Consider the following 20,978-nt stretch of genomic DNA (forward strand, 5'->3'; position numbering starts at 1 on the left):
ATCAAGTTATTCAAAACCACCATGATGAACAGCGCGCATCTGAAATGTCCCTGTTGAAGGAAATAATACATTATCCCTCAGCTTTAATATATCGGCATTATATAACATTAAAGATTAGCATTTATCGGCCAATATAGTGGGCATCCCATAGATTCTGATCTTGATTCAATATCGATACATTTGGATAAATATCAAGTTCAGTAGCGACATGTTAGTCTTCACAAGAAAAACATCTCTCAACTAATGCTGTAAACATACAGGGAGTAGCTGCTATGATTATTAAAGGTTAAAATTGACAACTCAAATTATAATATAATGCGTTTTTTATAATAATAGCGTTATAATGTGTTTACAATGAGTAAAAATATAATAAATATGTAATAAAGTGCATGTATTTAGCCAAATACTTCTCTATATAAGTTTTACTGTATTTCAACACCTAATGCTCATTCTTGTTTATTAACTATTAATGAGTAGTAAAGAGGAAGATGATCGGTTCATGTGCCGCTTGAACAGCGATCTGTTATGTCACATTTAAGAGCACCAAAACGCTATTTTATTGTATTTATAGTTTGAATTCCGTAATAAAATTGACTGCCTATGTTTTTCAAAGGCTTTTCAATTTATATCCCTGATTTAACTCTTTGCGTTAACTACAATCCCATAACAACTTAAACCAGCCTAAGATCGTTTGCTGGTTTTAGAGAGGTTTTCAAGAACCAGCAAACTAGCCTAGACTGAGCTTTTTCTCTTACCAGCTAGGATGACTTAAACATCGGATAGCTTTCCTGAGTTGTCTGTCTTCATTTGACTACCATTCTCAAGCTTTGATCTCTATACTATTTAAATAAGAACTGTACTTGTTACATGTTTGCTGTTTTGTTAGATTAAGATGCAAATGCTTTGCTCAGGGCCACCAATAGAGTTTTGCAGTACCTTATTGATATTGTGCATGAGTTAATGTATAATATTTGTATTAGCAAAGAGGCAACAAAAGATTTTCCATTTCAATGAGGTCTTTTTTCTGTTTATTGACTTTTCCATTAGACAGGTGGTGTGCCTCTTGTATACAGTAAATGATTAATACCAATGGAAATGACACATTAGACAGTATACAGTCTCCTCCAATAATCAACACTATACATGATTAACCTCACATAAAAACCTTTATCTTGACTCAAATATATTAAATTTTATTGTAGTGCTTAAGCCACTTGTGTAAAAAGCAGCTTTTAGTCAGTGCTTGAAGGTATCCCATTGAGATGCATTAACAAAGGATTAAAATCAAAGTTCACAAAGCAGCTTCAATAATCGCTGTGTAAAAAAGACCTACGAGCTTAATTTCCCCATATTTCTTATATTTTCTGTTGTAAAATTGTAGGTACTAATTAATTCTGCTTTATAACATTAACTTCAAATACAGCAATTTCAAATAAATCAATTTGCATGTGCAAAATATATATTTAAATAAAGTAATTATATGTAAACATGTAAATCTAAAAACTCTAAAAAGAAATGATCCTGACTGTAGTGTTTTTTTTGCATAGCACCACTACTAGCATTTATACAGTCTAGCAAGAGGAAGTCTGTTTTGTAGCACAGGATTGTATATGTGTACAATCTGTACCATGTTTTCCATCTTAAAACAGGCCCTTTTGTTTCTTCACGTTCAGTTGCTTCCAGGACGGCATAGCATAGAAATCCATCCGAGAAAACCCCATGATCAGGGTGAAGTCTTCGTTTGAGAGATAGTCCTGCATGATAGAGGTGTGTGTTAGTTTTATCATTAGATTATTCTTACAAAAACATGTCCAAGTCACATTTCACCCCACATACATTTCATATATATATATATATATATATATATATATATATATATATATATATATATACACACATACATTTTAATTTTTTATTTTTTATTTTCTTAAATGCAATATGACAGACATATTCTTGACAGGTTTTGTCATTCTCCAAAAAGATTTACATTTAAGGCCCTATCTTGCACCCAGCGCAAATTACTTTGTACACCGATGCACGCATCATTCCTATTTTGCACCTGCGCAAAGCGGACTTTTCCCTCCACAGACGCACGTCGGTAAATTAGTGAATGAACTTGCGCTCCCGGGGGCGGTGCAGCGAAGAGAGGTGTGTTCCGGCGCAAACGTTCCCTGGTGCTATTTTGCAGTTTCAGAAAACAATTCCACCACTGACCTGGCGTGTTGCATGTTATGCTATTTTAAGCGCGCATGCTTGGCCATAATGTAGCATGTGCACAACGCGCATTCACTTTGCTTCTCTAATCTACACAGACGCAGCAGTTTTAATTTTTGCAAATCATACATTATTACAAGGAAAAATATTAACACACTAGGGAAATCATTGTTGTGTCCATGAAGATGTGAAAAAAATAGGCATAAATCTAGCTTACACATTTACCCAAAGTATTATACGCCTGTTTAACCGAAGCAAATTTGGGTGGGTTTCTCCCATCCCCATACATTGTCACTTCTCTGTCTTTTACGGCCCTGACGAGAACGTCGGTCTCCTCGGCTGTGAACCGCTCCTGGCGTGCGCCTGGAAAATCCGCCGTTATAAATCCGCCATGGAACAAGCGCGCCTGCTCTTAAAGGTAATGTGAGATGACGCTCCGATTGGTTTATTTCACGTTACACCCAAACCACACCTATGAATAATGTAACTACTTCAGACCAACCGATTTTAGATTTGCGTCGGGCGCAAGAGTAATTTATCCCGCCGGTATAATCGCAACAGATCGCTTAGATATCCGCCCACTAAGTTACTTGCGTTTCGCGTTTGATACTTGCGTTTCAGATCGTTAAAATAGGGCCCTTATAGTGTTTATTTACTAATTTAGTTTGTAATAAAATGTTCTTATACCATAGGCGTAATTTGTGGGTGGGACATGTCCCCACTACTTTTTGCCAGTGTCGATATTGTCCCCACCACTTTTTAAAACATCTCGCGGCACGGATGTACCAATAGAAATAAATAAAGCATATCCATTTAACAGGCAGAGCATTCATTTATTTCGTTTGCTAAATAAGATGCGATCTAGCGCTGAAATGTGTTGTTTTGGAAATCAAGTGATCAAAGTGCTCGTTGCCGCTGCGATCAGTGGCGCGGATACAGTGTTCTCTTGATGAGAAAAAAAAAAAAACTATACGTGTGCGGATTAGAACCCACGCTTGGCAAAAATTCTACCTCTAGACCAGTACACATGTAAATATATATTAGATCTCATTAAACGACATATTAAACCCGAGTTTACCTCTTTTCTTGTGGGGTCGACTCCTTCAGGCAGGTCTTCTGTCTGAGTGTTCACCAGCTTCTCTGGAGGGAAGGTTTGTGTGACAGGACGGGATATCATAGCCCCTTGAGTTGAGTTAGGCCTACTTGAGTTACTTGAGTTGGTTTGGTTTGAGGTTGGTTGGGTCAGATCCTGTGCACAAGATGTCAAAACATCTTCACGTCACATTTATGCATTTTGCAGGTGCTTTTTGCCCCAAGCTATTTAAAGAGCATTCAAGTTATACTGTAAACTTTTATCAGTTCCTGCATTCTCTAGGTAATTCAACCTAGGACATTGACGTTGCTAGTGTCACGCTTTACCATTTAAGCCCATAAAACAATTAATAACTTACCACAGTAATTTTGATAAGATCAGTTGCATCTCCTAGCTCTGATTTAAGCTGGTCGTAGGATTTCCCACCCTAAAAGACAATAAAAAAACATTCATTACCTGTACCATACACTTGTGAAATAAGTTGTCATGCCGAAAGAAAGTAAACTCATGTCAGCTCCTTACACTCCACTTTTGTGGGTCCCAGGCATGGAACCAGCCTGTGAAGGTTGGCGGCTCAAAGCCTTGCTTGACCACTAGGATAGGTGTCTCCAGGTCACGCCCTGCAGGATGGGACTTTAGATATTCCTGTGCTGTAACCACTGCTTCCTTCTTCTCCTTGTCATTGGCACCTTTGCCGATCCACAGGTACACCTAACAGAACATAATTAGGCTGTGATTTCTTGTGGTATGAAAAAGATATGAACAATTCTACAGAGAGACAACCACCCTGACATTCACCTGATCCCAGATGTCCAGCAACATCACATCATCCTCATCCAGGTCATCTTGGTTGAAGTTTGTAATCTCTGTCGCTATAAAGCGACCCGTCTGGTTGGAGCACTCAAACAACCGGGGCGTAACACTACTGCTCTCCTCCTGAAGTCTGAGCATGGGAGAAACTTATTGGCTATGTCCCAAAACTGTCTACGTGGAATCACATACCTTTGCAGTGAAAGCAATGGCAAAATGCATGCCATAATTCTAAACCCTATTGAAATCAATTGTCCAGTCTCCTTTGTTCTTCACGTGAGGAGCGCTATAGAGTGCAACAGTGGCCGCCAACTTTTTCTGTGGCATTGGTTCCGGAAGTTTTTTTTTCCATTTTACACATTTGTTATTTTTTTTAAAGTCTTTGTTAAAGCATTTTAACCCATGAATCAAGCCAACCATTACACAAAATTACAAACTTTTTCTTATTTTAATAAAAAAAGACAGAGTACTTAACAGATTTAATAAGGGAAAGTACTACAATCCCATGAAGCATTGCAAATTTAAAACGCTGGAGAAATATATATATTTTTTAAATTAACAGCTCAACAGATTTTGCAACAGAGGCATAATGTGCATTAACGTGTGCAGTGTGCAATTGTTGCTGTACCTTTTGCTGTTGGCATACTGGGACTTTCCTCCAAGGTTTACCCAGAAATCAGCTGGTTCCTGACCCTCTGCAATAACATTTTTCTCCCTTTTGGAGATGATGTCAGCCAGTGATTTGGCCATCTCTCTCTCATCTCCACTGCAGCCCTGCATGGTAATAGTATTTAAGACAGACAGGTAAGACATTACTGGTCCTATACTTTTTCAGAAATATCTTTTGAAATATGTCAGATGTTTTTAGCATTAAACTCTACTGACCTTGCCATACCACAGGTAGCAGCATTTATCTGTGCTGAGCACAAAGACATCATTGGAGTTCAGAGAAGATGAGCGTGGAGACACCTCAGTGGCACGCGTGTTGAACTCATTTGTTCCATGGATGTGAAACAAATTTACTGGTGACTGAGAATTGGAGGAGCCTTCTCTGGAACTTCCTTCCTGGTATTCAATTACAACAACAAATAAGTTAGCATGTACTGTGAGAAATATTTGATAAGTGGGTCATCTCTGCACTTCTAGCAGCAACAATTGTTTCTAAAACACTCCTACTTCCCCATATTTACCACCTCAATTGTTTTGAACGCACCACACATTTTACGCTTTTCAGGAAGTTAGGCTGTAATAAGGGCAATGTGCAAAATAAATGAGCTTGTCATTGAACCAATATCCTCAGAAGTACACCTTTGCATCATATCCATATCTAGCCTTACAGGATGCATATTAGTATCTTAAGGCAATAATATGACACCCTTAGGTCCTAATATGCACCTTGATTTGATATGGGACAAAGTTGTATCTTTAAGGTACTGCCCCAATGACAAGTTGTTGCACTTCTCACTTTTTGCTATATACTGTGTGTGTGTATATATACAGTATGTATGTTCACTATTTTCTTAGTTTTTAAGAACAGAAACATAATCATTCCTAAAACAGGAAGTGTTTTGGGTTTTTCGTTGTTACAACGAATGTTACAATGGCATGCCCAAGTGTTTCATATAGAGAGGAACAGTTTGACAGACCTACCTCATAAACAATCATTTTGCCCTTAAAAATGGCCATTAGGTGCATGGGCTCCTTTCCCATGGGAACGCGGACTTGCACCGGTTCTCCATTGTACTTCTGGTCCAGAATCACAGCCTGATATGCAGAGGCTGTCAGCTCTGCCGTGCTTGCATGGCGCCCCTAAACAATTAAAAATATTCAAATAGTAAATAGGTACTTTAACATAAAAAAATCTCACCGACCCCAAACTTTTGAAAGGTAGTGTACAGGGAGTGAAAAAATGAGGGGAGGAAGATACACCTACTTGCCACATGTACAGAATGTAGTATATTTTTCTGCTGACTTCATATTTGTAGAGAATAAGGTAACAGTCCCCCCCGTAGAAGTGGCCGAGCCACTTCCTTTCCACAGGGACAAGCTCATTGTCCTCAAGCCTCCAAACCTGAGGGATGAACACACTTATGTAATGAGTTCTGTTTTCTAAGATGCATGAAAGGCAATGAAAGGTCATTTCACTGACCTCGGCTTCACCTGTCCCATCATCCACCATTTTCTGCTGTGCAGCCAAGTCAGGTCTTGCATGCATAGAGGTGGCGTCAAACTTGACTTGCTCAACCTTGGCTACAGAAAGCAATCATAAAATGAATAAAAATAAAATGAATAAAGTCAAGAGTCCTGTAGAATAAGATGGGTATCTAAGGGGGTGTTTATACAGGATGCATTCTTGTTTTGTCTGTGCTATTTTTGTAATGATTGGCCTATGCACACTGGGTAGAGAAATGTTTTTTTTTAATCAGCATCTCACCACAGCATCTTTTTTTTTTTTTTACATGAGAGCGCATCCTGTATGAACGCTGCCTTATTATGAACGCTGCCTTCTATGCCTTAATATAAGTTATTCTGCTATTTGTCATTTCAGCAGTGTTGAAAAGATGACAACTAAAAGTAGCGATGCAGTAGTGGACAATTTTAAGCTGTGCATATATACATATGGTTAGCTACTTTTCGTTTGCAAATTGTAGTATAGCTAACTACTATTTCAAAGGATGAGCTTGACTGTATTTAAACTTAAACTCTAGCTGGACACTCTAGCCAAACACTGCATTGCAGAACTGTTTTATTTTGTTGTCATTTTTAACTATTACAAAGATAACACATTTAAATTTCACTATTTTTTTAATCTTCTGAACCTTTGTCTTTTTTATTTCCTGGACATCTGTTTTTACCAGTGCTTCTGCTTCTTTAGTAGTGTTCTTTAGTGTCGTTCTTTACACCATCCTCACCTATTTTCCCTGGACTGTGTGTGCTTCCCATTCCAGCTGTCTGTCCCTTGTCTGTCCACTTCTGGAAGAGTTGCTTGAACACTGATGATTCTGCTCCTTCGCTCACAGTCTCTACATAGGTGGATGCAGGATATGCTTTTGCCTTTATGTAGGCCTAAAACAATAGAATATTAAGTTAGATGATGAAGTGTGTCTTTCACAATAGTTTGCTATGTGATTACATTACTATTTGGTGCAATATACTATGCTAAGATTAGAAATATTGGCCATTATTCTCTAATAACTGTATTTGTTCTAACTTCTAATGTGCGCATAAATGGTTCCCCAGCAAAAAGAAATTAAATCCAGAACCAATATCAGATAATTTATCATCTTAAAATAGGATAACTTAAAGACTTGGCTTTTAAGGTCTTGTACGATCAATTAGTTGACGATAAATCTTAATTCTGCTTGATGTTATTCGCACATGAGTTTTTACGCACAAATACGTGTGTATACACAATTGGTGAATGAGGCCCATTGTAAAAAAAAATTTTTTTATTAATGCTTCATGGGTGTACTGTATTTGAATGGTCTGGACTCACCTCTGCTTTCTTCAGAGACTCTGCCCTTTCAGTTTTTGATGCTTTTTTGCCCTTCCAGACAAAGATCTTTATTCCACCTTGATCCAGCAGATAGCAGTCCTGCCACAAGAATCAGATTTCACTTAGCATACATTTATACTGCGTGCTACTTAGCAGTTGTCTTTATGCGGTGTAACAACAGCCATGCCTCTTGTGTACCGAGATTACAATTATACACTCAATTTGCATTTGGATAGCTGTTCATCTTGCATACAACTTGCTTGTTTCTTTTTTGGGTGTGTTTTTGTCCTACTTCTCCATTTCAAGTCATGAAATCAGATTTGATTCTATTTACTTTTTGAAGTCATGTTCTTGGTCTTATGTGCACAATTCATTGGTGCATGCTATTCATTGGTGCATGTCTTCATAATCTTGTATCAAAATACAATAATGTGATAACTTGCTATGCATCTGAAGAAAAACAAAAATCAGTTGACCTCTTTCTTTTCAGCCCATTTCCTGAAACTGCTCCATTCGTGGCTCACCCTAACTATTTAATCATATTTCCCTCCCAGCTGAGATCAATGAAATGCAACTGTACACTTTGACATGGGTGTAAGTGTAACATTTGACTATAAAATACATCACTGGATCCTCTGCTATCAACTTGGCATTTGTACAGAATTGTTTTATGCTGTGGTGTGTAGGTTGGTTTAGAGTTCAGGGTTAGTCATACCTCAGTTTTTAGTAGGTCTTGTGTGAGAGGTTTCACTGCTACCTCCTGCACTACAAGGTTCCCCTCAGCATCTGAAATACTTTTCACACAAGATTATTTTAGTTGCAGTGCATATTTTTCAACAAAATAATGCAGCAAGAGTATACTTAAAACAAGTTCAAATTTAACTCACTGAAAGAGTTTAATGGCAGTCTTCAGTTTCTCATCAACGATCTGATCTGGGATGGCATCTTTGATCTCTCTTCTCTCCCCCAATGCCTGCTTCATCATTTTCATGGCATCCTCAGAAGATTTCTCATCATCTCCTTCCACTACAGTCACTTGTGCTCGTCCACCTCTCTCTCGGTCACGGATGTCCTTCGCTAGGTTCATTCCCTATAAAAAGCCTTCAGTATGCTTACTGTGCATATGTGGTAATATAAACCATTAGCATCAAGAATGTGATCCTTTACATTGCTAAATTGACCCTTCGCAGGGAGCTTGATTGACAGGCGATCTGCCCAATCATGCTTCGCCATCCGCCATTTTGTCCGACAAAGCAGTCAGGAGAGTTAGTAGATTAACATGGGAGGATTTGAACTTGAAAAACAGAGTGTATACTGACGTCTTTCCACGGTTAAAACAACATTCCTTCTTATGTTAATTCATGTTTATTTGATGCTATAAATGAACTAAAAGGAAGAGATGATCGGTTCACGAGCAGCTTTAACTGAGGCACTACAGCGATCTGTCAGACACATTAAAGAGCCACAAAACGGTATTTTTTGTTTAAATCTGGTCTGTCAGTGCATGTCAGCTGTCCTCTCTGCTTCGCGATCTATTTTTCACTGCGTGAGAACATGGTGTGACGTGAGAGCAGCGTAGCTTGTCGGACAAAGCAACAGTAACTAAATGGGACGGGTCTTTGCGAACGGTCAATTGGGCTTTTTTGCATAGCAAATCAGTTCTAATGTTTTACCCTTAACCTCTCCATTCGGTTACTCTTGGGTCCATTCCACTGAATGATCAGGCTCCCCAGGTCCAGCAGGAACACATCACCTTTATTAAAACTGTTCCAGTTCATTTCCACCTGAACACAGAGGGATTGAGCCTCATTATTTACACTTTTTGGGGGATTACAAGTAATGCAAGTTATGTCATCAGATTACTTTTTTCAAGTAACGAGAAATTGACAAAAAAAATCTTCCTTTTTCAAATAAGTAACGCAAGTTACTTTGTTTAGCATTTATTGACTGACAGCTCTCCTGTCCGTATGTTGAGAGAAATCAAGAGTAAGGTGAAGATGCATTGTGTGCGCTGTGTAATGATGCTTTATTGTAGTTCTAGACAAAATGTGAGCATGCATTTACTCGACTCACTTGCTCAAAAACAGATTCAGTATTCCCTTTAAAATGAATATAAACAGAGAAATGCAAACATTGAATAATTAAGTATATTATAATACAAATATACTTTCTAATCTCACTTTATTAATCAATGTCTTTGCTGCTGACCTTCGCCGATTCACTGTAACCACTATAAGCTATAATGACTTTAGTTAAACATCACATTTGTTTAATTTTTCTGTGTTTTTATGGCTGAAATAAGAGTTATGAACTTTCTTCTCCTGCGTCCTATTCTTCTGCAATCCAGAAGTAGTTTAAAAAAAAGCAAGCAAGCCCAACCCAGGAGAGAAAATGTGACACAAGTATCGTAACACATTTCTTACCATACAAAGTAACTAAGTAAGGCAATTAGTTACTTTTTTAGGGTGTAACGCATTACTTTTAAAAGTAACTTTCCCCAACACTGCTTATAACTGCCTCTTAAGGTGGTACGGGAGACATAAAGACGTAATACTAATACATTTATAATTAATTTCATAATTTATTGTTCATGCATATTATGTTTATTTATACAGATCTTATTCCTAAAGTCATTTAGATATGTAAATGACGTAAGTTTGCCTTAGTTATTCCTTTCCTCTTCATCTTGAAATTAGTAAATAAAGCAATACATGGCATTCGGAGGCCCTTAAATGTGCTTAAAATCAACATGGACTGGATGATTTTAAACCTTTCTCAAGTGGGTGTTAAATTAAAGGATAATTTCGGTATTTAACACCTTGAGTCTATATTGTAGTTTGTTTTGGATGAACAAGAGTGGTGGACAACATTTTTTTGACAATGGTTCCTCTCTCGAGTTTTTGACTATATAAGAATTGGCCATGGACCCATTTAACATTGGAGTCAATGGGCATGTCCGAAAATGTCATTAAAACAGCCAATAATGTTTGTTTACAAAACTGTGCAACTCACCGAGTGATTAGTGATGTTAGTTGATGTTCCAGAAACAAAAAGTGTTGCGAAATACAGTTTCTGTCGTGTTTTATTCGTCATTTTGTAAAATCCCATTGAATTCTGTTGAAGGACTGAGTGCTCGAAAATGACGAATACAACACGACAGAAACTGTATTTCGCAACACTTTTTGTTTCTGGAACATCAACTAACATCACTAATCACTCGGTGAGTTGCACAGTTTTGAAAACTAATGTTAAAGGTTGTTTTAATGACATTTTCGGACATGCCCATTGACTCCAATGTTAAATGGGTCCATGGCCAATTCTTTTATAGTAAAAAACTCGAGAGAGGAACCATTGTCAAAAAAATGTTGTCCACCACTCTTGTTCATCCAAAACAAACTACAATATAGACTCAAGGTGTTAAATACCGGAATTATCCTTTAACACTTAATACAGGCATGATGTTGGTGGTTGGTTTTTGTGTGGCTGAGACATGGAATAAAGAAGTAGTTAAAAGTCACACAATCTAGATGGAGACTTTTTACACCACTGGTAAGCATGTATTGATGTAGTAGGTCTGAGTTCCTCTTGTGATCTGACTTGGGCTATTCTTACCTCTCCTGCAACCACATGCTTATTTCCCTTCACATGCAGCAGTCTGCGAATGTTGTACGTGTTCGTCTCCACTTGTTTCATCCCAGATGCGACTCCACCTTTTTTGTATCTAGAATAATGAGATTAACGGCGTGATCAATTGTAACTCATTTTCACTCACTCAAAGTTAATCCGTTCTTGAAAACGGAATGGAAGATGTCTATTTTTGTAATCTTCCCCATTTTTTTATTCTTTGTGACTAAGAGAAGAGACACATTCTAAAGTCATTTGCGTATCACGCTGCATCTTAAAATAAAGAGGCTCATTTGCGGGAATGACGGTACTATTGAAGGAAAATATATGCACTGATGAAATCGCATGATGAATTGGAACTCCCCTTGAAAAATTAAATTTATGCACTATAAACTACAGTAAGGGATGACTCATGTCAAGAACATGTTAGGGTCAGATTCCACCACAAAAATAAGTATAAAATAAATTAGAAATGATAGTTTGCATAAATAAAATGAAGGGTATTTTTAGGAAAGTTAAAGTTTGTTACATTATTTTCAGTACAATGACTGTAATGTAACACACTATTCAAGTGGTAAAGCCTTAAACATAAAATCAATCTATAATCAGAAAAACATTTGGGAATAATGGGAAAATTTTGGGGGAAATTTTTTACAATTAAAAAAACCCCCCTGAAAAGTAAAACATCTGGAAACATAACCGTAATGAGAATTTGAGGGCTTTATTGTTTCATGGTTAATTGTTATGAAATTAAAGGGTTAGTTCACCCAAAAATGAAAATGTCTTCTCAAACCTGTAAGACATTCGTTCATCTTCGGAACACAAATGAAGATATTTTTGAGGAAATCTGCAGGCTTTCTGTCCCTTTAACCTTAATTGTATGAAGCAAAGCGAGTGCTTTGTTTTGCGAAAAAAAAACAAAAAACATAATTGACCACTTACTTTACAAAATATTAATCGCCAACGACTCTGCTCTTGCGTCAACACAACGTGCATGTATTGTTGAGACTACTATTTTGTAAAGAAAGTAGTCAATTATGTTTTTTTACGCAAACAAAGTACTTGCGTCACTTCATACAATTTTTGGGGCTTGAAAGTGGTAATCACATAGGCTGTTGTGTCAATGGAGTGACAGAAAGCTATCAGATTTCATAAAAAAGATCTTCGCTTGTGTTCCAAAGATAAACAAAAGTCTTACTGGTTTGGAACGACATGAGGGTGAGTAACAATGACATAATTTTCATGTTTGGGTGAACTAGCCCTTTAATGTCAAAATACAAAATCTTTCAAAAAACTTGGCTTCATTTGTTTAAAATGTTATTTTTATTTATTAGCCATGCATTCTAATGGTCTTAAGCATAAACTTATTTGATCAAAGTTCTTCTTATTACTATCCTTATTATTTTTTGTTTAGTTTTTTTGATTTTGGGGTGAAGTGTGATGTTTACATGTTTTGATTATTCATCCAAGGTAATCCAAGATGGCTTACATGATGCCCTGTTTGAAGTATCCTTGGAAAGTGGCGCTTTCGTGGCCCTGGGCCTCACGATGCTGCACAGCAGCGCCCCCTAGGTGCTCATCCATCTGCGTGGTGTATATCGCTGCTGCTCCCTGCTCATCCTGGGAGGTGGACTTGCCCAGCCAATAATGAATGTCATAGGAGAAGTGGTTGCTGGTCTTGTGAGTCTGAAAATGAGATTCACAAGAATGAGATTTTTTTTGTGTGCATAACCATTCGTTCATTGACCAGTAAGGTTGTCAGCTCAAAAGCACTTGAGTTAATTATAGGGCACTTAGTGCTGATACTTACGTAGAGTATTATATAGCTGTCTCCCTCAAAAAACTGTCCGTGTGTTGTAGATGGACAGGGCACGAGCACCATGTTCTGACCATTGATTAAACAGAAGACTTGATTAGTAATTTGCTAAAGATGTCAGTATCTGAGATACGAATGCTGATTTGACAAAGTAGCTGTGCTGTTATATCATTCCTGCTTACCTCCACTCTCCATATCTGAAGTCCTGGTGTGGTTTTATCAAGGACTTTGGGAATATTGGTCTTGACTTGGTCCTGTGTCATGGTGCCAGCTTAAAGTCTCAGCGAAATACCTGGAAGAGAGAAAAAGGGAGGGTTGGATAAGAATTACTTTAATTCAGTGAGACAAAATATTACATAGCATGATTTCCTGAGAAATGTGTATGTGAATTTTACATTAAGTAGGATTCTCTAATACAAAGCTACAAGCTGTTTACATACCCATTTTCTTGTCTACCCCTTTCCTTGATCTGACCTCACCATATAGCAAAGTATATAATAGTAAAAGTTACAGTTCCCAATAAAAAGAAAATTGTCAGTATTTACTCCTTTATGCAGTTTTTTCAAACATGCTGTATTTGATATTACAGTACGTAGATTTGCAAGGAAAGAAAATATTTCCAATGAATGACTAATGACTTTTTAAACTAATAATGAAATCTGTTAATCCCACAAAGCTATAATATGGCTTTGTTGTTTATGGCCATGGTCTCTATAAATGCTTGCTTAATGATTTATTTTTTCTGTTAGGCTTCTTCAGTGTCATTCAAAGGCAAAAGAGGGTGCGGCCTAAAGTTCCTTGCATTAGTTTGCTTTTCAGTTTATCACGGATTGGTAAACCCAGACCCTAAAGCTATTTAAAACCTTAATTGCGGAAGAAAGATAGTCAGCCTCCCCTGGGAAAGGAAAGGAAAGCCTCATGTCATATATCATGCAAATGTGTAGTAAAATACGCCCCCACATCTAGAGCCGTTATCTTTAAGTGTGGCTGAGATGGCAGAGTGTGATCAAGACCTACAATACTTCACACATACATACACATACTTCGAACCCTGTTGACGGCAAATATTTTTTTTTAACCAGTATGCCTGTTTTGTTTTCCATATAAACATCCTTATAACAAGATACATTTACTTGAGAAGGACATTTTTATTAAATGCAAAAAAATTATTTTGAGGATACTCTTTATTCTCTGTTAGTGTTTTAGATTTTTTTTCCCAGATTTTTTTTCTTTCTTAAAATATAAACCTCACTAAATATATTTAGATTTGTTTTGTGACATTTATGCATTAAATGTGGTATGAAAAACTTAATTCAAGATATAATCTGGGTGAATTAAAGGTGCTTAATTGTAATGAAAATAATGTAAAAATGCAAAAAATCTTCCTAAAATAGGCTTATTTTTTATCCAAAATATGTATTTAAACATCCATATTTAAATATTTTACTGAAAAATATACAAAATACCAATTTTTTGGACTGAACTGGATATTGATTTAATCAGCACAGATTTGTAATAATTTAACAATAAAGATTCTAATATTTTTTTGTGTGTTATTCAGTCCACTTTTATTATTTATTATATGAATATTTTTTTTTACATTGGCCCAGGTAACACATGATTATAATGTTCTAAAGGAAGTTGTACATGGTTTATGATAGTCAGGGGACTATAAAAATTTGATTATATTGCGTTTGCTTTGTCTTTGTTGTCTGCATACTACCCCTCTGTTTAAATATACTGCAAACTTTGTGGCTGTAAGGAATAGTGTCTGTTTCAAAGCCATTGCATTTCATGTTAAAGAATCAACCAAATCCTCTCCATCCTATCCTCCCTTCCACTATCTCTGTCCTCATGTCCACATCCTGGTTCCGTAATGATATATCAAAAAAACTTGCCAGTGCTTGATCGCTATCATCTATTTTCGGACAACTGCATTTCTGTGGTGTTGTGCTTAACAAATGAGGTAGGAAGCTACTATCAGATCATGTGGGGTCATCGCACTTGATAACAGCTCTCACATGAAACGCTATTGTTAATTGAATAATGTCTTTCAGCCAATGTAATGTGTATTCATCAATCAAACAGTATATAGTTCAGTCATCTGCAAGCAATCACATTATTACCACGTGGCACAAGCTGATTGGCCTCTGTGATCCTACGATCCTAAGTAAGATTGCTTTAACATTTAAATCTGGTTTAGGGTAGCAAACCCTAAACCAGATTTAAATGTTAAATCTGGCTAGTAGGCTAGTCCTCAGCACGCTATCAGAGTTAGAGTTAGCTTTGCTATCAGAAACCCTCCGCCTCCCCCAGCTCCACCTGCATAAATTTGCTACGTGATTTATATATCTCTATTTATGCTGCAGCAGCATATCTTACATATATATTAGCAGCAATTCCATAATTGCTCTGCAGCAGCAACAACAGCAGCTTAGCAGATCTAGTCCTCCAGGACCAAAGTGATGTAAAAAAGTCAGATTGTGTACAGCGAGCCGCTCATTATTGACAAATAATATACATGCATACAGTATACACCCTTTATGTATCTACACACACCCTAGAGGATCATTTTCTGTTTGTATATCCCAAATTTATGAGCTTTCTTATCTACATATTTTTATGTTTCCCTGGTACCTTGCAGATGTTGATATGGTGTGATAATACAGATGACTCAATCTCCCTTGTTTGATTGGATGGTTGGGTTTTATTAGGGATTGTATCGCTGTCTCTAGCGTAAGCAGATTGTACTGACCCCTAAGTCACTGATCACAAACCCTCTGCCCAGTGCAAAGGTTCATATTTCCTAACTAAATCTTAAAGTTATGTCGTTAGTGCAATAATGGCTCCTCTCTGCTGTTACCATTACAACAGCATATCATTAATTATCTGCACTCCAGTATTAGATGCGGTGTGTCAGAACAAACAGGAAAGTGTGCCGAGTTTTTATGTAACTGCCCGGTGTTTGATCAGGCCTGACAGTGCTGTGTACATGTCTCATCTCCACCTCCTTCCCTATAACCTTGATTAATATTCTTCCTGTAAACTGCCCACCATGGCCAATCCAACCTTCAGTCCAAAGCATATCAGATTATGCAATACAAACTTATAATGAACAATGTAACATAGGCAAAAATAGCATGTTGTCAAGTTATTCAAGCATATACAATGCTTTTGGTCACCAGATATTCATTGATACATTAACTTTTTTTTTATTTGCTATGATCTTTTTGAGAATATTTTATATATGTCCCTATATGTCAAATGCTTCAAATGAATCATTTAATTGATCCAATAGATGGTAGCACTTTATTTTACAGTCCTGTTCCACATGTACATACTGCGTACTTCGTATATCAACTACAGTAACTGGGTTATAACTAGGTAACCCCTAAACCTAACCTTAACCCATGCCGTATATTACCAGTACTTTCTTGGGTAAGTACAATAAATTGTAACCCAATAGATATTATGAAATATATTTAATGTTATAAGACAGGAATATATTTTGCAGCTAATGTCATAAGGGTGATTCAAATTAATGATAAATATGAAGGAAAAAATTGTCTGAATGAACTTATATTTCAAATAAGAAGCACTGTTGTATTATTCACCAAATTTACAACTGGTTTTCCTTTTTTCTTCTTTTGCAGGGTCAACTTTTACAGTCTGCTTGGCTAATGAATCACTTTAATGAGCATCGTCAAAGCTAAAGGTCTTTTCTGCAATGGAAAGAGTGAGAAAAAGAGGAACTCACCTGCCACCGGAGCAATCGAGAAGGACGCAGGCAGGTAAAGGTGCTGCTGGTTTACAGACACTGGTGGAGACTGTGCAACTCCCTCTCTCTCTCTCTCTCTCTCTCTCTACTTTACAACCCTTGCACTTTTATCTCTCTCTATGTTCATTCACTCAGAGCCATATATGGCAAGAGCAGGTGATATGCATACAGGTGTGTCATATCTGTAGTTACATGCATGATGTGTTTATCTCACCCCCAACCCCCCCCCCCCCCCCCCCCCAGTAGATGTCTCTGAGCAATAAAGCGAAACAAATGCATTGTTTACCTCTCCACCCCCAGCCCATCTGCTGCTGCACATACTTGTCCTTTGCATTTTACTTGGATGTGTTGACATGACTGTGGACTGTATACTGACCAATACTTCCTTCTGACCAATGAGTTTCTTTTCCAGTCATTTTTTTTTTCTTCCACTCTCAATACATTTTTTTATTTATTTAATGAGCGTAACAATAACAAATTATAAGCACTATAATATTTTCCAGGCTGATGTTTAATGGCTTTATTTATATTAAAACTTTAACATCAACTTTACAATTATCTGATATTCCAGGGAGTTCCATATTCTTTTACTAATTTTTTTCAGGGGTTATATATAAAAAACACTATGTTTATTTATTTAAAACAATTCTGGAGTGCGTTTCCCAAAAGCATCGTTAGCCAACTATGATCGCAAGTTCTATTGAACTCTATTGGTAATGACAGAACTTGCGACCATAGTTGGCTTTGGGAAACGCACACCTGGTCGGTCTTTAAATTTTATTTAGTTTTAAAATGTGCTTATTTCTATATTTTCCAGGGAATTCCATGTCTGTTGCCTGATTTTTTTATTCCTGCTAAGTTTACCAAGCAAAATCTGTATTTCTTCACTGGAGCAGATAGAATTGTAATCCGGAAAGAATAAAAGACCTTTTTAGAAACTCATCAGTATCACATTCCCTTTAGCTCTGCATACTACATATCTAATCTGCTCAGAATATATATGTATATATATTTAAAGAGAAGGAGAGGCTCCAAAGCCTGAGGTCATATCTTATGAGATATTGGCAATTAGTAAGATGAGTCAGCTTGTATGATTGTGAAATTTTAAAGGATATTTCACCTGTACCTAAAAACCCTGTCATCGTGTAATTTTGAGTAAAGTATGCCAGTATTACAATTTTTGAGTGAAAAATAAACTAGAGACCTGTCATGGAGTTTTTATGCTAATACTACAAGCCCTCTTCTAACAGGAATTCCAGACAACAACAAAAAAATCTGCAACCAAAATAACCCTGATTTGAAGCTTAAATTCAAAGAGCTAGAAAACATGCTCTAATCTGGACTGGAATGTATTACTGGTTAACTCTTTCGCTTTTGTGGTATTACATGCGACTAATAACCAGTCAAAGTCTGGAAACAATTGACGGAATTTATTTTTCTCAAGATGTTATAACCCTTTTGACCAAGTCTAATGCTGAAATACTTGAATTTACTTTTGTAGGCAAGTTTCCTACACATAATTGCTGTACAAACTAATAGTTCATTTTTAAATGGATGTATTGGATCAGACAGAGAACGAAAAGCATGTCAACATTAATGTTTTAAAAGCATCCCAGCATGGTTTAAAAAAAGATACAATAAAATCTAGCTTTGATTTATTAAAGATTTTTGGCATCATAATTCCATATTTACAGTTGTGTTATTTTATAGGTTTGATATTTTTACTTTACTAATAAAATGTGGAAAAAGGTAATAATAACTGATGAGTAGGTGTGTCCAAACTTCTGACTTAGTTTATCTTACTACAATTCCAAAGTCCATGCATAATTACCGAATGAATCAAGTATGCCATGACAATTGCATAACAAGTTTAAATATAAATGTGTAGCAATTATGTTGAATCTAAAAGCCTCCTTGGTGAATCAAGCTCCTTCAGTGCATTGATGTTGTCTATAGCATCAATACAGTCTGTCTTTTCTGGGTTTATTTGGCAAGTGAAGCATATAACAAAATGCCCTGGCAGCAATGAGCTGGCCAGATCTTTCGAGAGTTAAATTGACCATCAAAAGTGTGTGTGTGGTGGGGGTGATTATTACTGAGATGTACAGTGGCTCACTGTTACTCTATTACAGTCAGCACTGTTTGTTGTGCTCTGCTCGACCCAACAGTAGAGCCTTTGTGAATGAATGAAATAATGAAGTATGCATGGGAAACAGGGCAAATTGAGAATGAGATTGCTGTTGATTTACTAATTTGACTTCCCTTAACCCGAAATGCACATTCCACCATAAAATGGCACCACAAAGGAGTTGCACAAGCTCTTGCATAGATAAAGCATGACATTTATACATTATAAATCATCTAAACTCCCATCAAAAGTCTGTGAAATTAATAGTTGTTCTGTTTTTAAAGTTCAACGTGCTGTAATTGCCAAAGAATGTTGCCTACCTTCTTTAGGCAGTGTGTTTCTGTCCTTGATAGCCAAGAGTTGGGCTTCGCTCCTATCTCTTCACCTCCAGATAGTCTCTAGGTGAACTTCAGCCTCCAGAATGCGGCCGCTCCCCTCTCCTTCCTCAAACTCATTAACAGAGAGAGCAGCCAGCCAGCAATTCTTCAGTTCGAGCTCACTCCCTTCTCTTACATAATCCAGGACACACGTTAACATGGCGTTAGTTCAGCTCCATGAACCTGCTTTTGTGATTGTGCTGCAGAGTGTGTTAGGCCTCAGTGGAGGTTGGGCTTCAACCATGCAATCTCAAATCTAAAACAAATGCTGCCTTTAGAGGTAAACGGAGGTAGGACGGCATCGAGGCAGGTCCAAATGTTTGCATAACAACATGTCTACATAAATGCCTTGGTCTAGTTTGTTCTTAAGGGCAGCGGAGATGTACAGTATACAGTTGCTACCCAACCTGAGCCCCACTGGACCCAGAACACTGTAGGGTCTCTGGTTGGGTTCAGTTCATTTTTGAGGGTCGGTAACGTTTTTAAAAGAAGTCTCTTATGCTCACTGAGGCTGCATTTTACACAAAAAGAGTATTAGATATTGTGAAATATTATTACAATACAAAATAACGGTTACTTTTTATTTTAAGCTGACGTAGTTACACTGTGCTTACTCAAATAAGTACTTTGTATTACATTAACATGTACTTGCTATAGAGTTAGGGTTTAGTTTAAGGTTAGTTACTTGTAATTACGCAAAAGTTACTGTTATGACTACATGTAGTAACGTGTAACTACGTCACCTTAAAATAAAGTGTTACCAAAATAACTGTTTTCTATTTTAATATATTTCCTTATATAGTTTTTTTCTGTTGCAAAGCTGAATTGTCAACTGTCATTACTTTTATTACAGTCTTCAGTGTCACATGATCCTTCAGAAATCATTCTAATATGCTGATTTTCTGCTCAAGAACCATTTCTTATTATTATCAATGTTGAAAACCGTTTGTTTCAAGAATCTTTTGATGAATAAAAGGTTAAAAAGAACAGCATTTATTTGAAATAGAAATCATTTGTAACATTATGCAGTTCTTTACTGTCACTTTTGATCAGTGTAATCTTTGTTTTTTTGTCTTTACAAATTTTGCAACAATTTTGCATAGATGCTCACAACTGCATATAATATAATATATAATATCCCGCTATTCTAATCTGTGCAAGAAAGAATAGAAATAACATATGAGGGACTGTATGCACTTATAATGACTGTACTTGTTTCTACTGAGAATTCAGCATTGCAGTCATTAAATATTTAGTTGTTTGTGCCTAAAGCTTTTTTTCTTTCCTTTTTTAGATTATGAAACATGACAATATGGGACCTAGCCAGTCTAAAGCCACAGGATGTAACTTTAAAAAAAAAACGCTGCCTGTTGACTGACTGGGAAACAATGCAGTTTCCTATAGGTTTGGACACAAGCATTTCTGAGTGTTGATTGTCAGTGCTTCTTAAATAGGCAAAGAAACAACCAAGGAGTATTCGTCCCTTTGGATTGCGGATTAAACCCCACCTGGAAAATATAAAAGTTTATTTAAATGTACTGAGCCAGTATCCCCCCTGGAATATATATATAAAAAAATAAAAAATATATAATCGTTCGTGCATCAACAAGAGCAAATCTCAAACTCATCCAAATGATTATAC

The 20,978-nt window shown here is 36.7% G+C and overlaps 2 protein-coding genes across 7 annotated transcripts in view; one reads left to right on the plus strand and one right to left on the minus strand.

The window, feature by feature from the left end:
* LOC307001555 (inactive all-trans-retinol 13,14-reductase-like) overlaps positions 1-20,978 on the plus strand; it is a 70,735-nt gene that overhangs the window by 26,708 nt on the left and 23,049 nt on the right. For 4 of the 5 annotated variants that reach the window (XM_079618209.1, XM_079618212.1, XM_079618222.1 and 1 more), the window contains one exon: positions 16,707-16,844. In XM_079618209.1, the coding sequence (XP_079474335.1) occupies positions 16,781-16,844 (64 nt within the window). In that variant the 5' untranslated portion in view covers positions 16,707-16,780. Of the gene's footprint in view, positions 1-5,068; positions 5,186-16,706; positions 16,845-20,978 lie in introns of those variants that run through there. The other variant, XM_079618210.1, reaches the window with a different exon arrangement.
* Positions 1,003-19,560, minus strand: vil1 (villin 1). 2 transcript variants are annotated; one of them, XM_079618204.1, is made up of 20 exons: positions 19,280-19,560; positions 13,236-13,345; positions 13,048-13,122; positions 12,727-12,923; positions 11,226-11,334; positions 9,287-9,397; positions 8,501-8,703; positions 8,329-8,407; positions 7,614-7,712; positions 7,030-7,183; positions 6,267-6,367; positions 6,051-6,188; positions 5,768-5,926; positions 5,003-5,182; positions 4,746-4,891; positions 4,106-4,250; positions 3,830-4,018; positions 3,666-3,734; positions 3,293-3,463; positions 1,003-1,754 (listed from the first exon to the last, which is right to left on the minus strand). In XM_079618204.1, exons 2-20 carry the CDS (start codon positions 13,314-13,316, stop codon positions 1,641-1,643), a joined length of 2,520 nt encoding a protein of 839 aa, XP_079474330.1. In that variant the 5' UTR covers positions 13,317-13,345; positions 19,280-19,560; the 3' UTR covers positions 1,003-1,640. The 2 variants fall into 2 exon arrangements, with proteins under 2 accessions (XP_079474330.1, XP_079474331.1); XM_079618205.1 differs by lacking the exon at positions 19,280-19,560 and adding an exon at positions 16,811-16,915.

This window comes from Phoxinus phoxinus, assembly GCF_949152265.1.
Source record: "Phoxinus phoxinus genome assembly, chromosome: 7".
Lineage (NCBI taxonomy): Eukaryota > Metazoa > Chordata > Actinopteri > Cypriniformes > Leuciscidae > Phoxinus > Phoxinus phoxinus.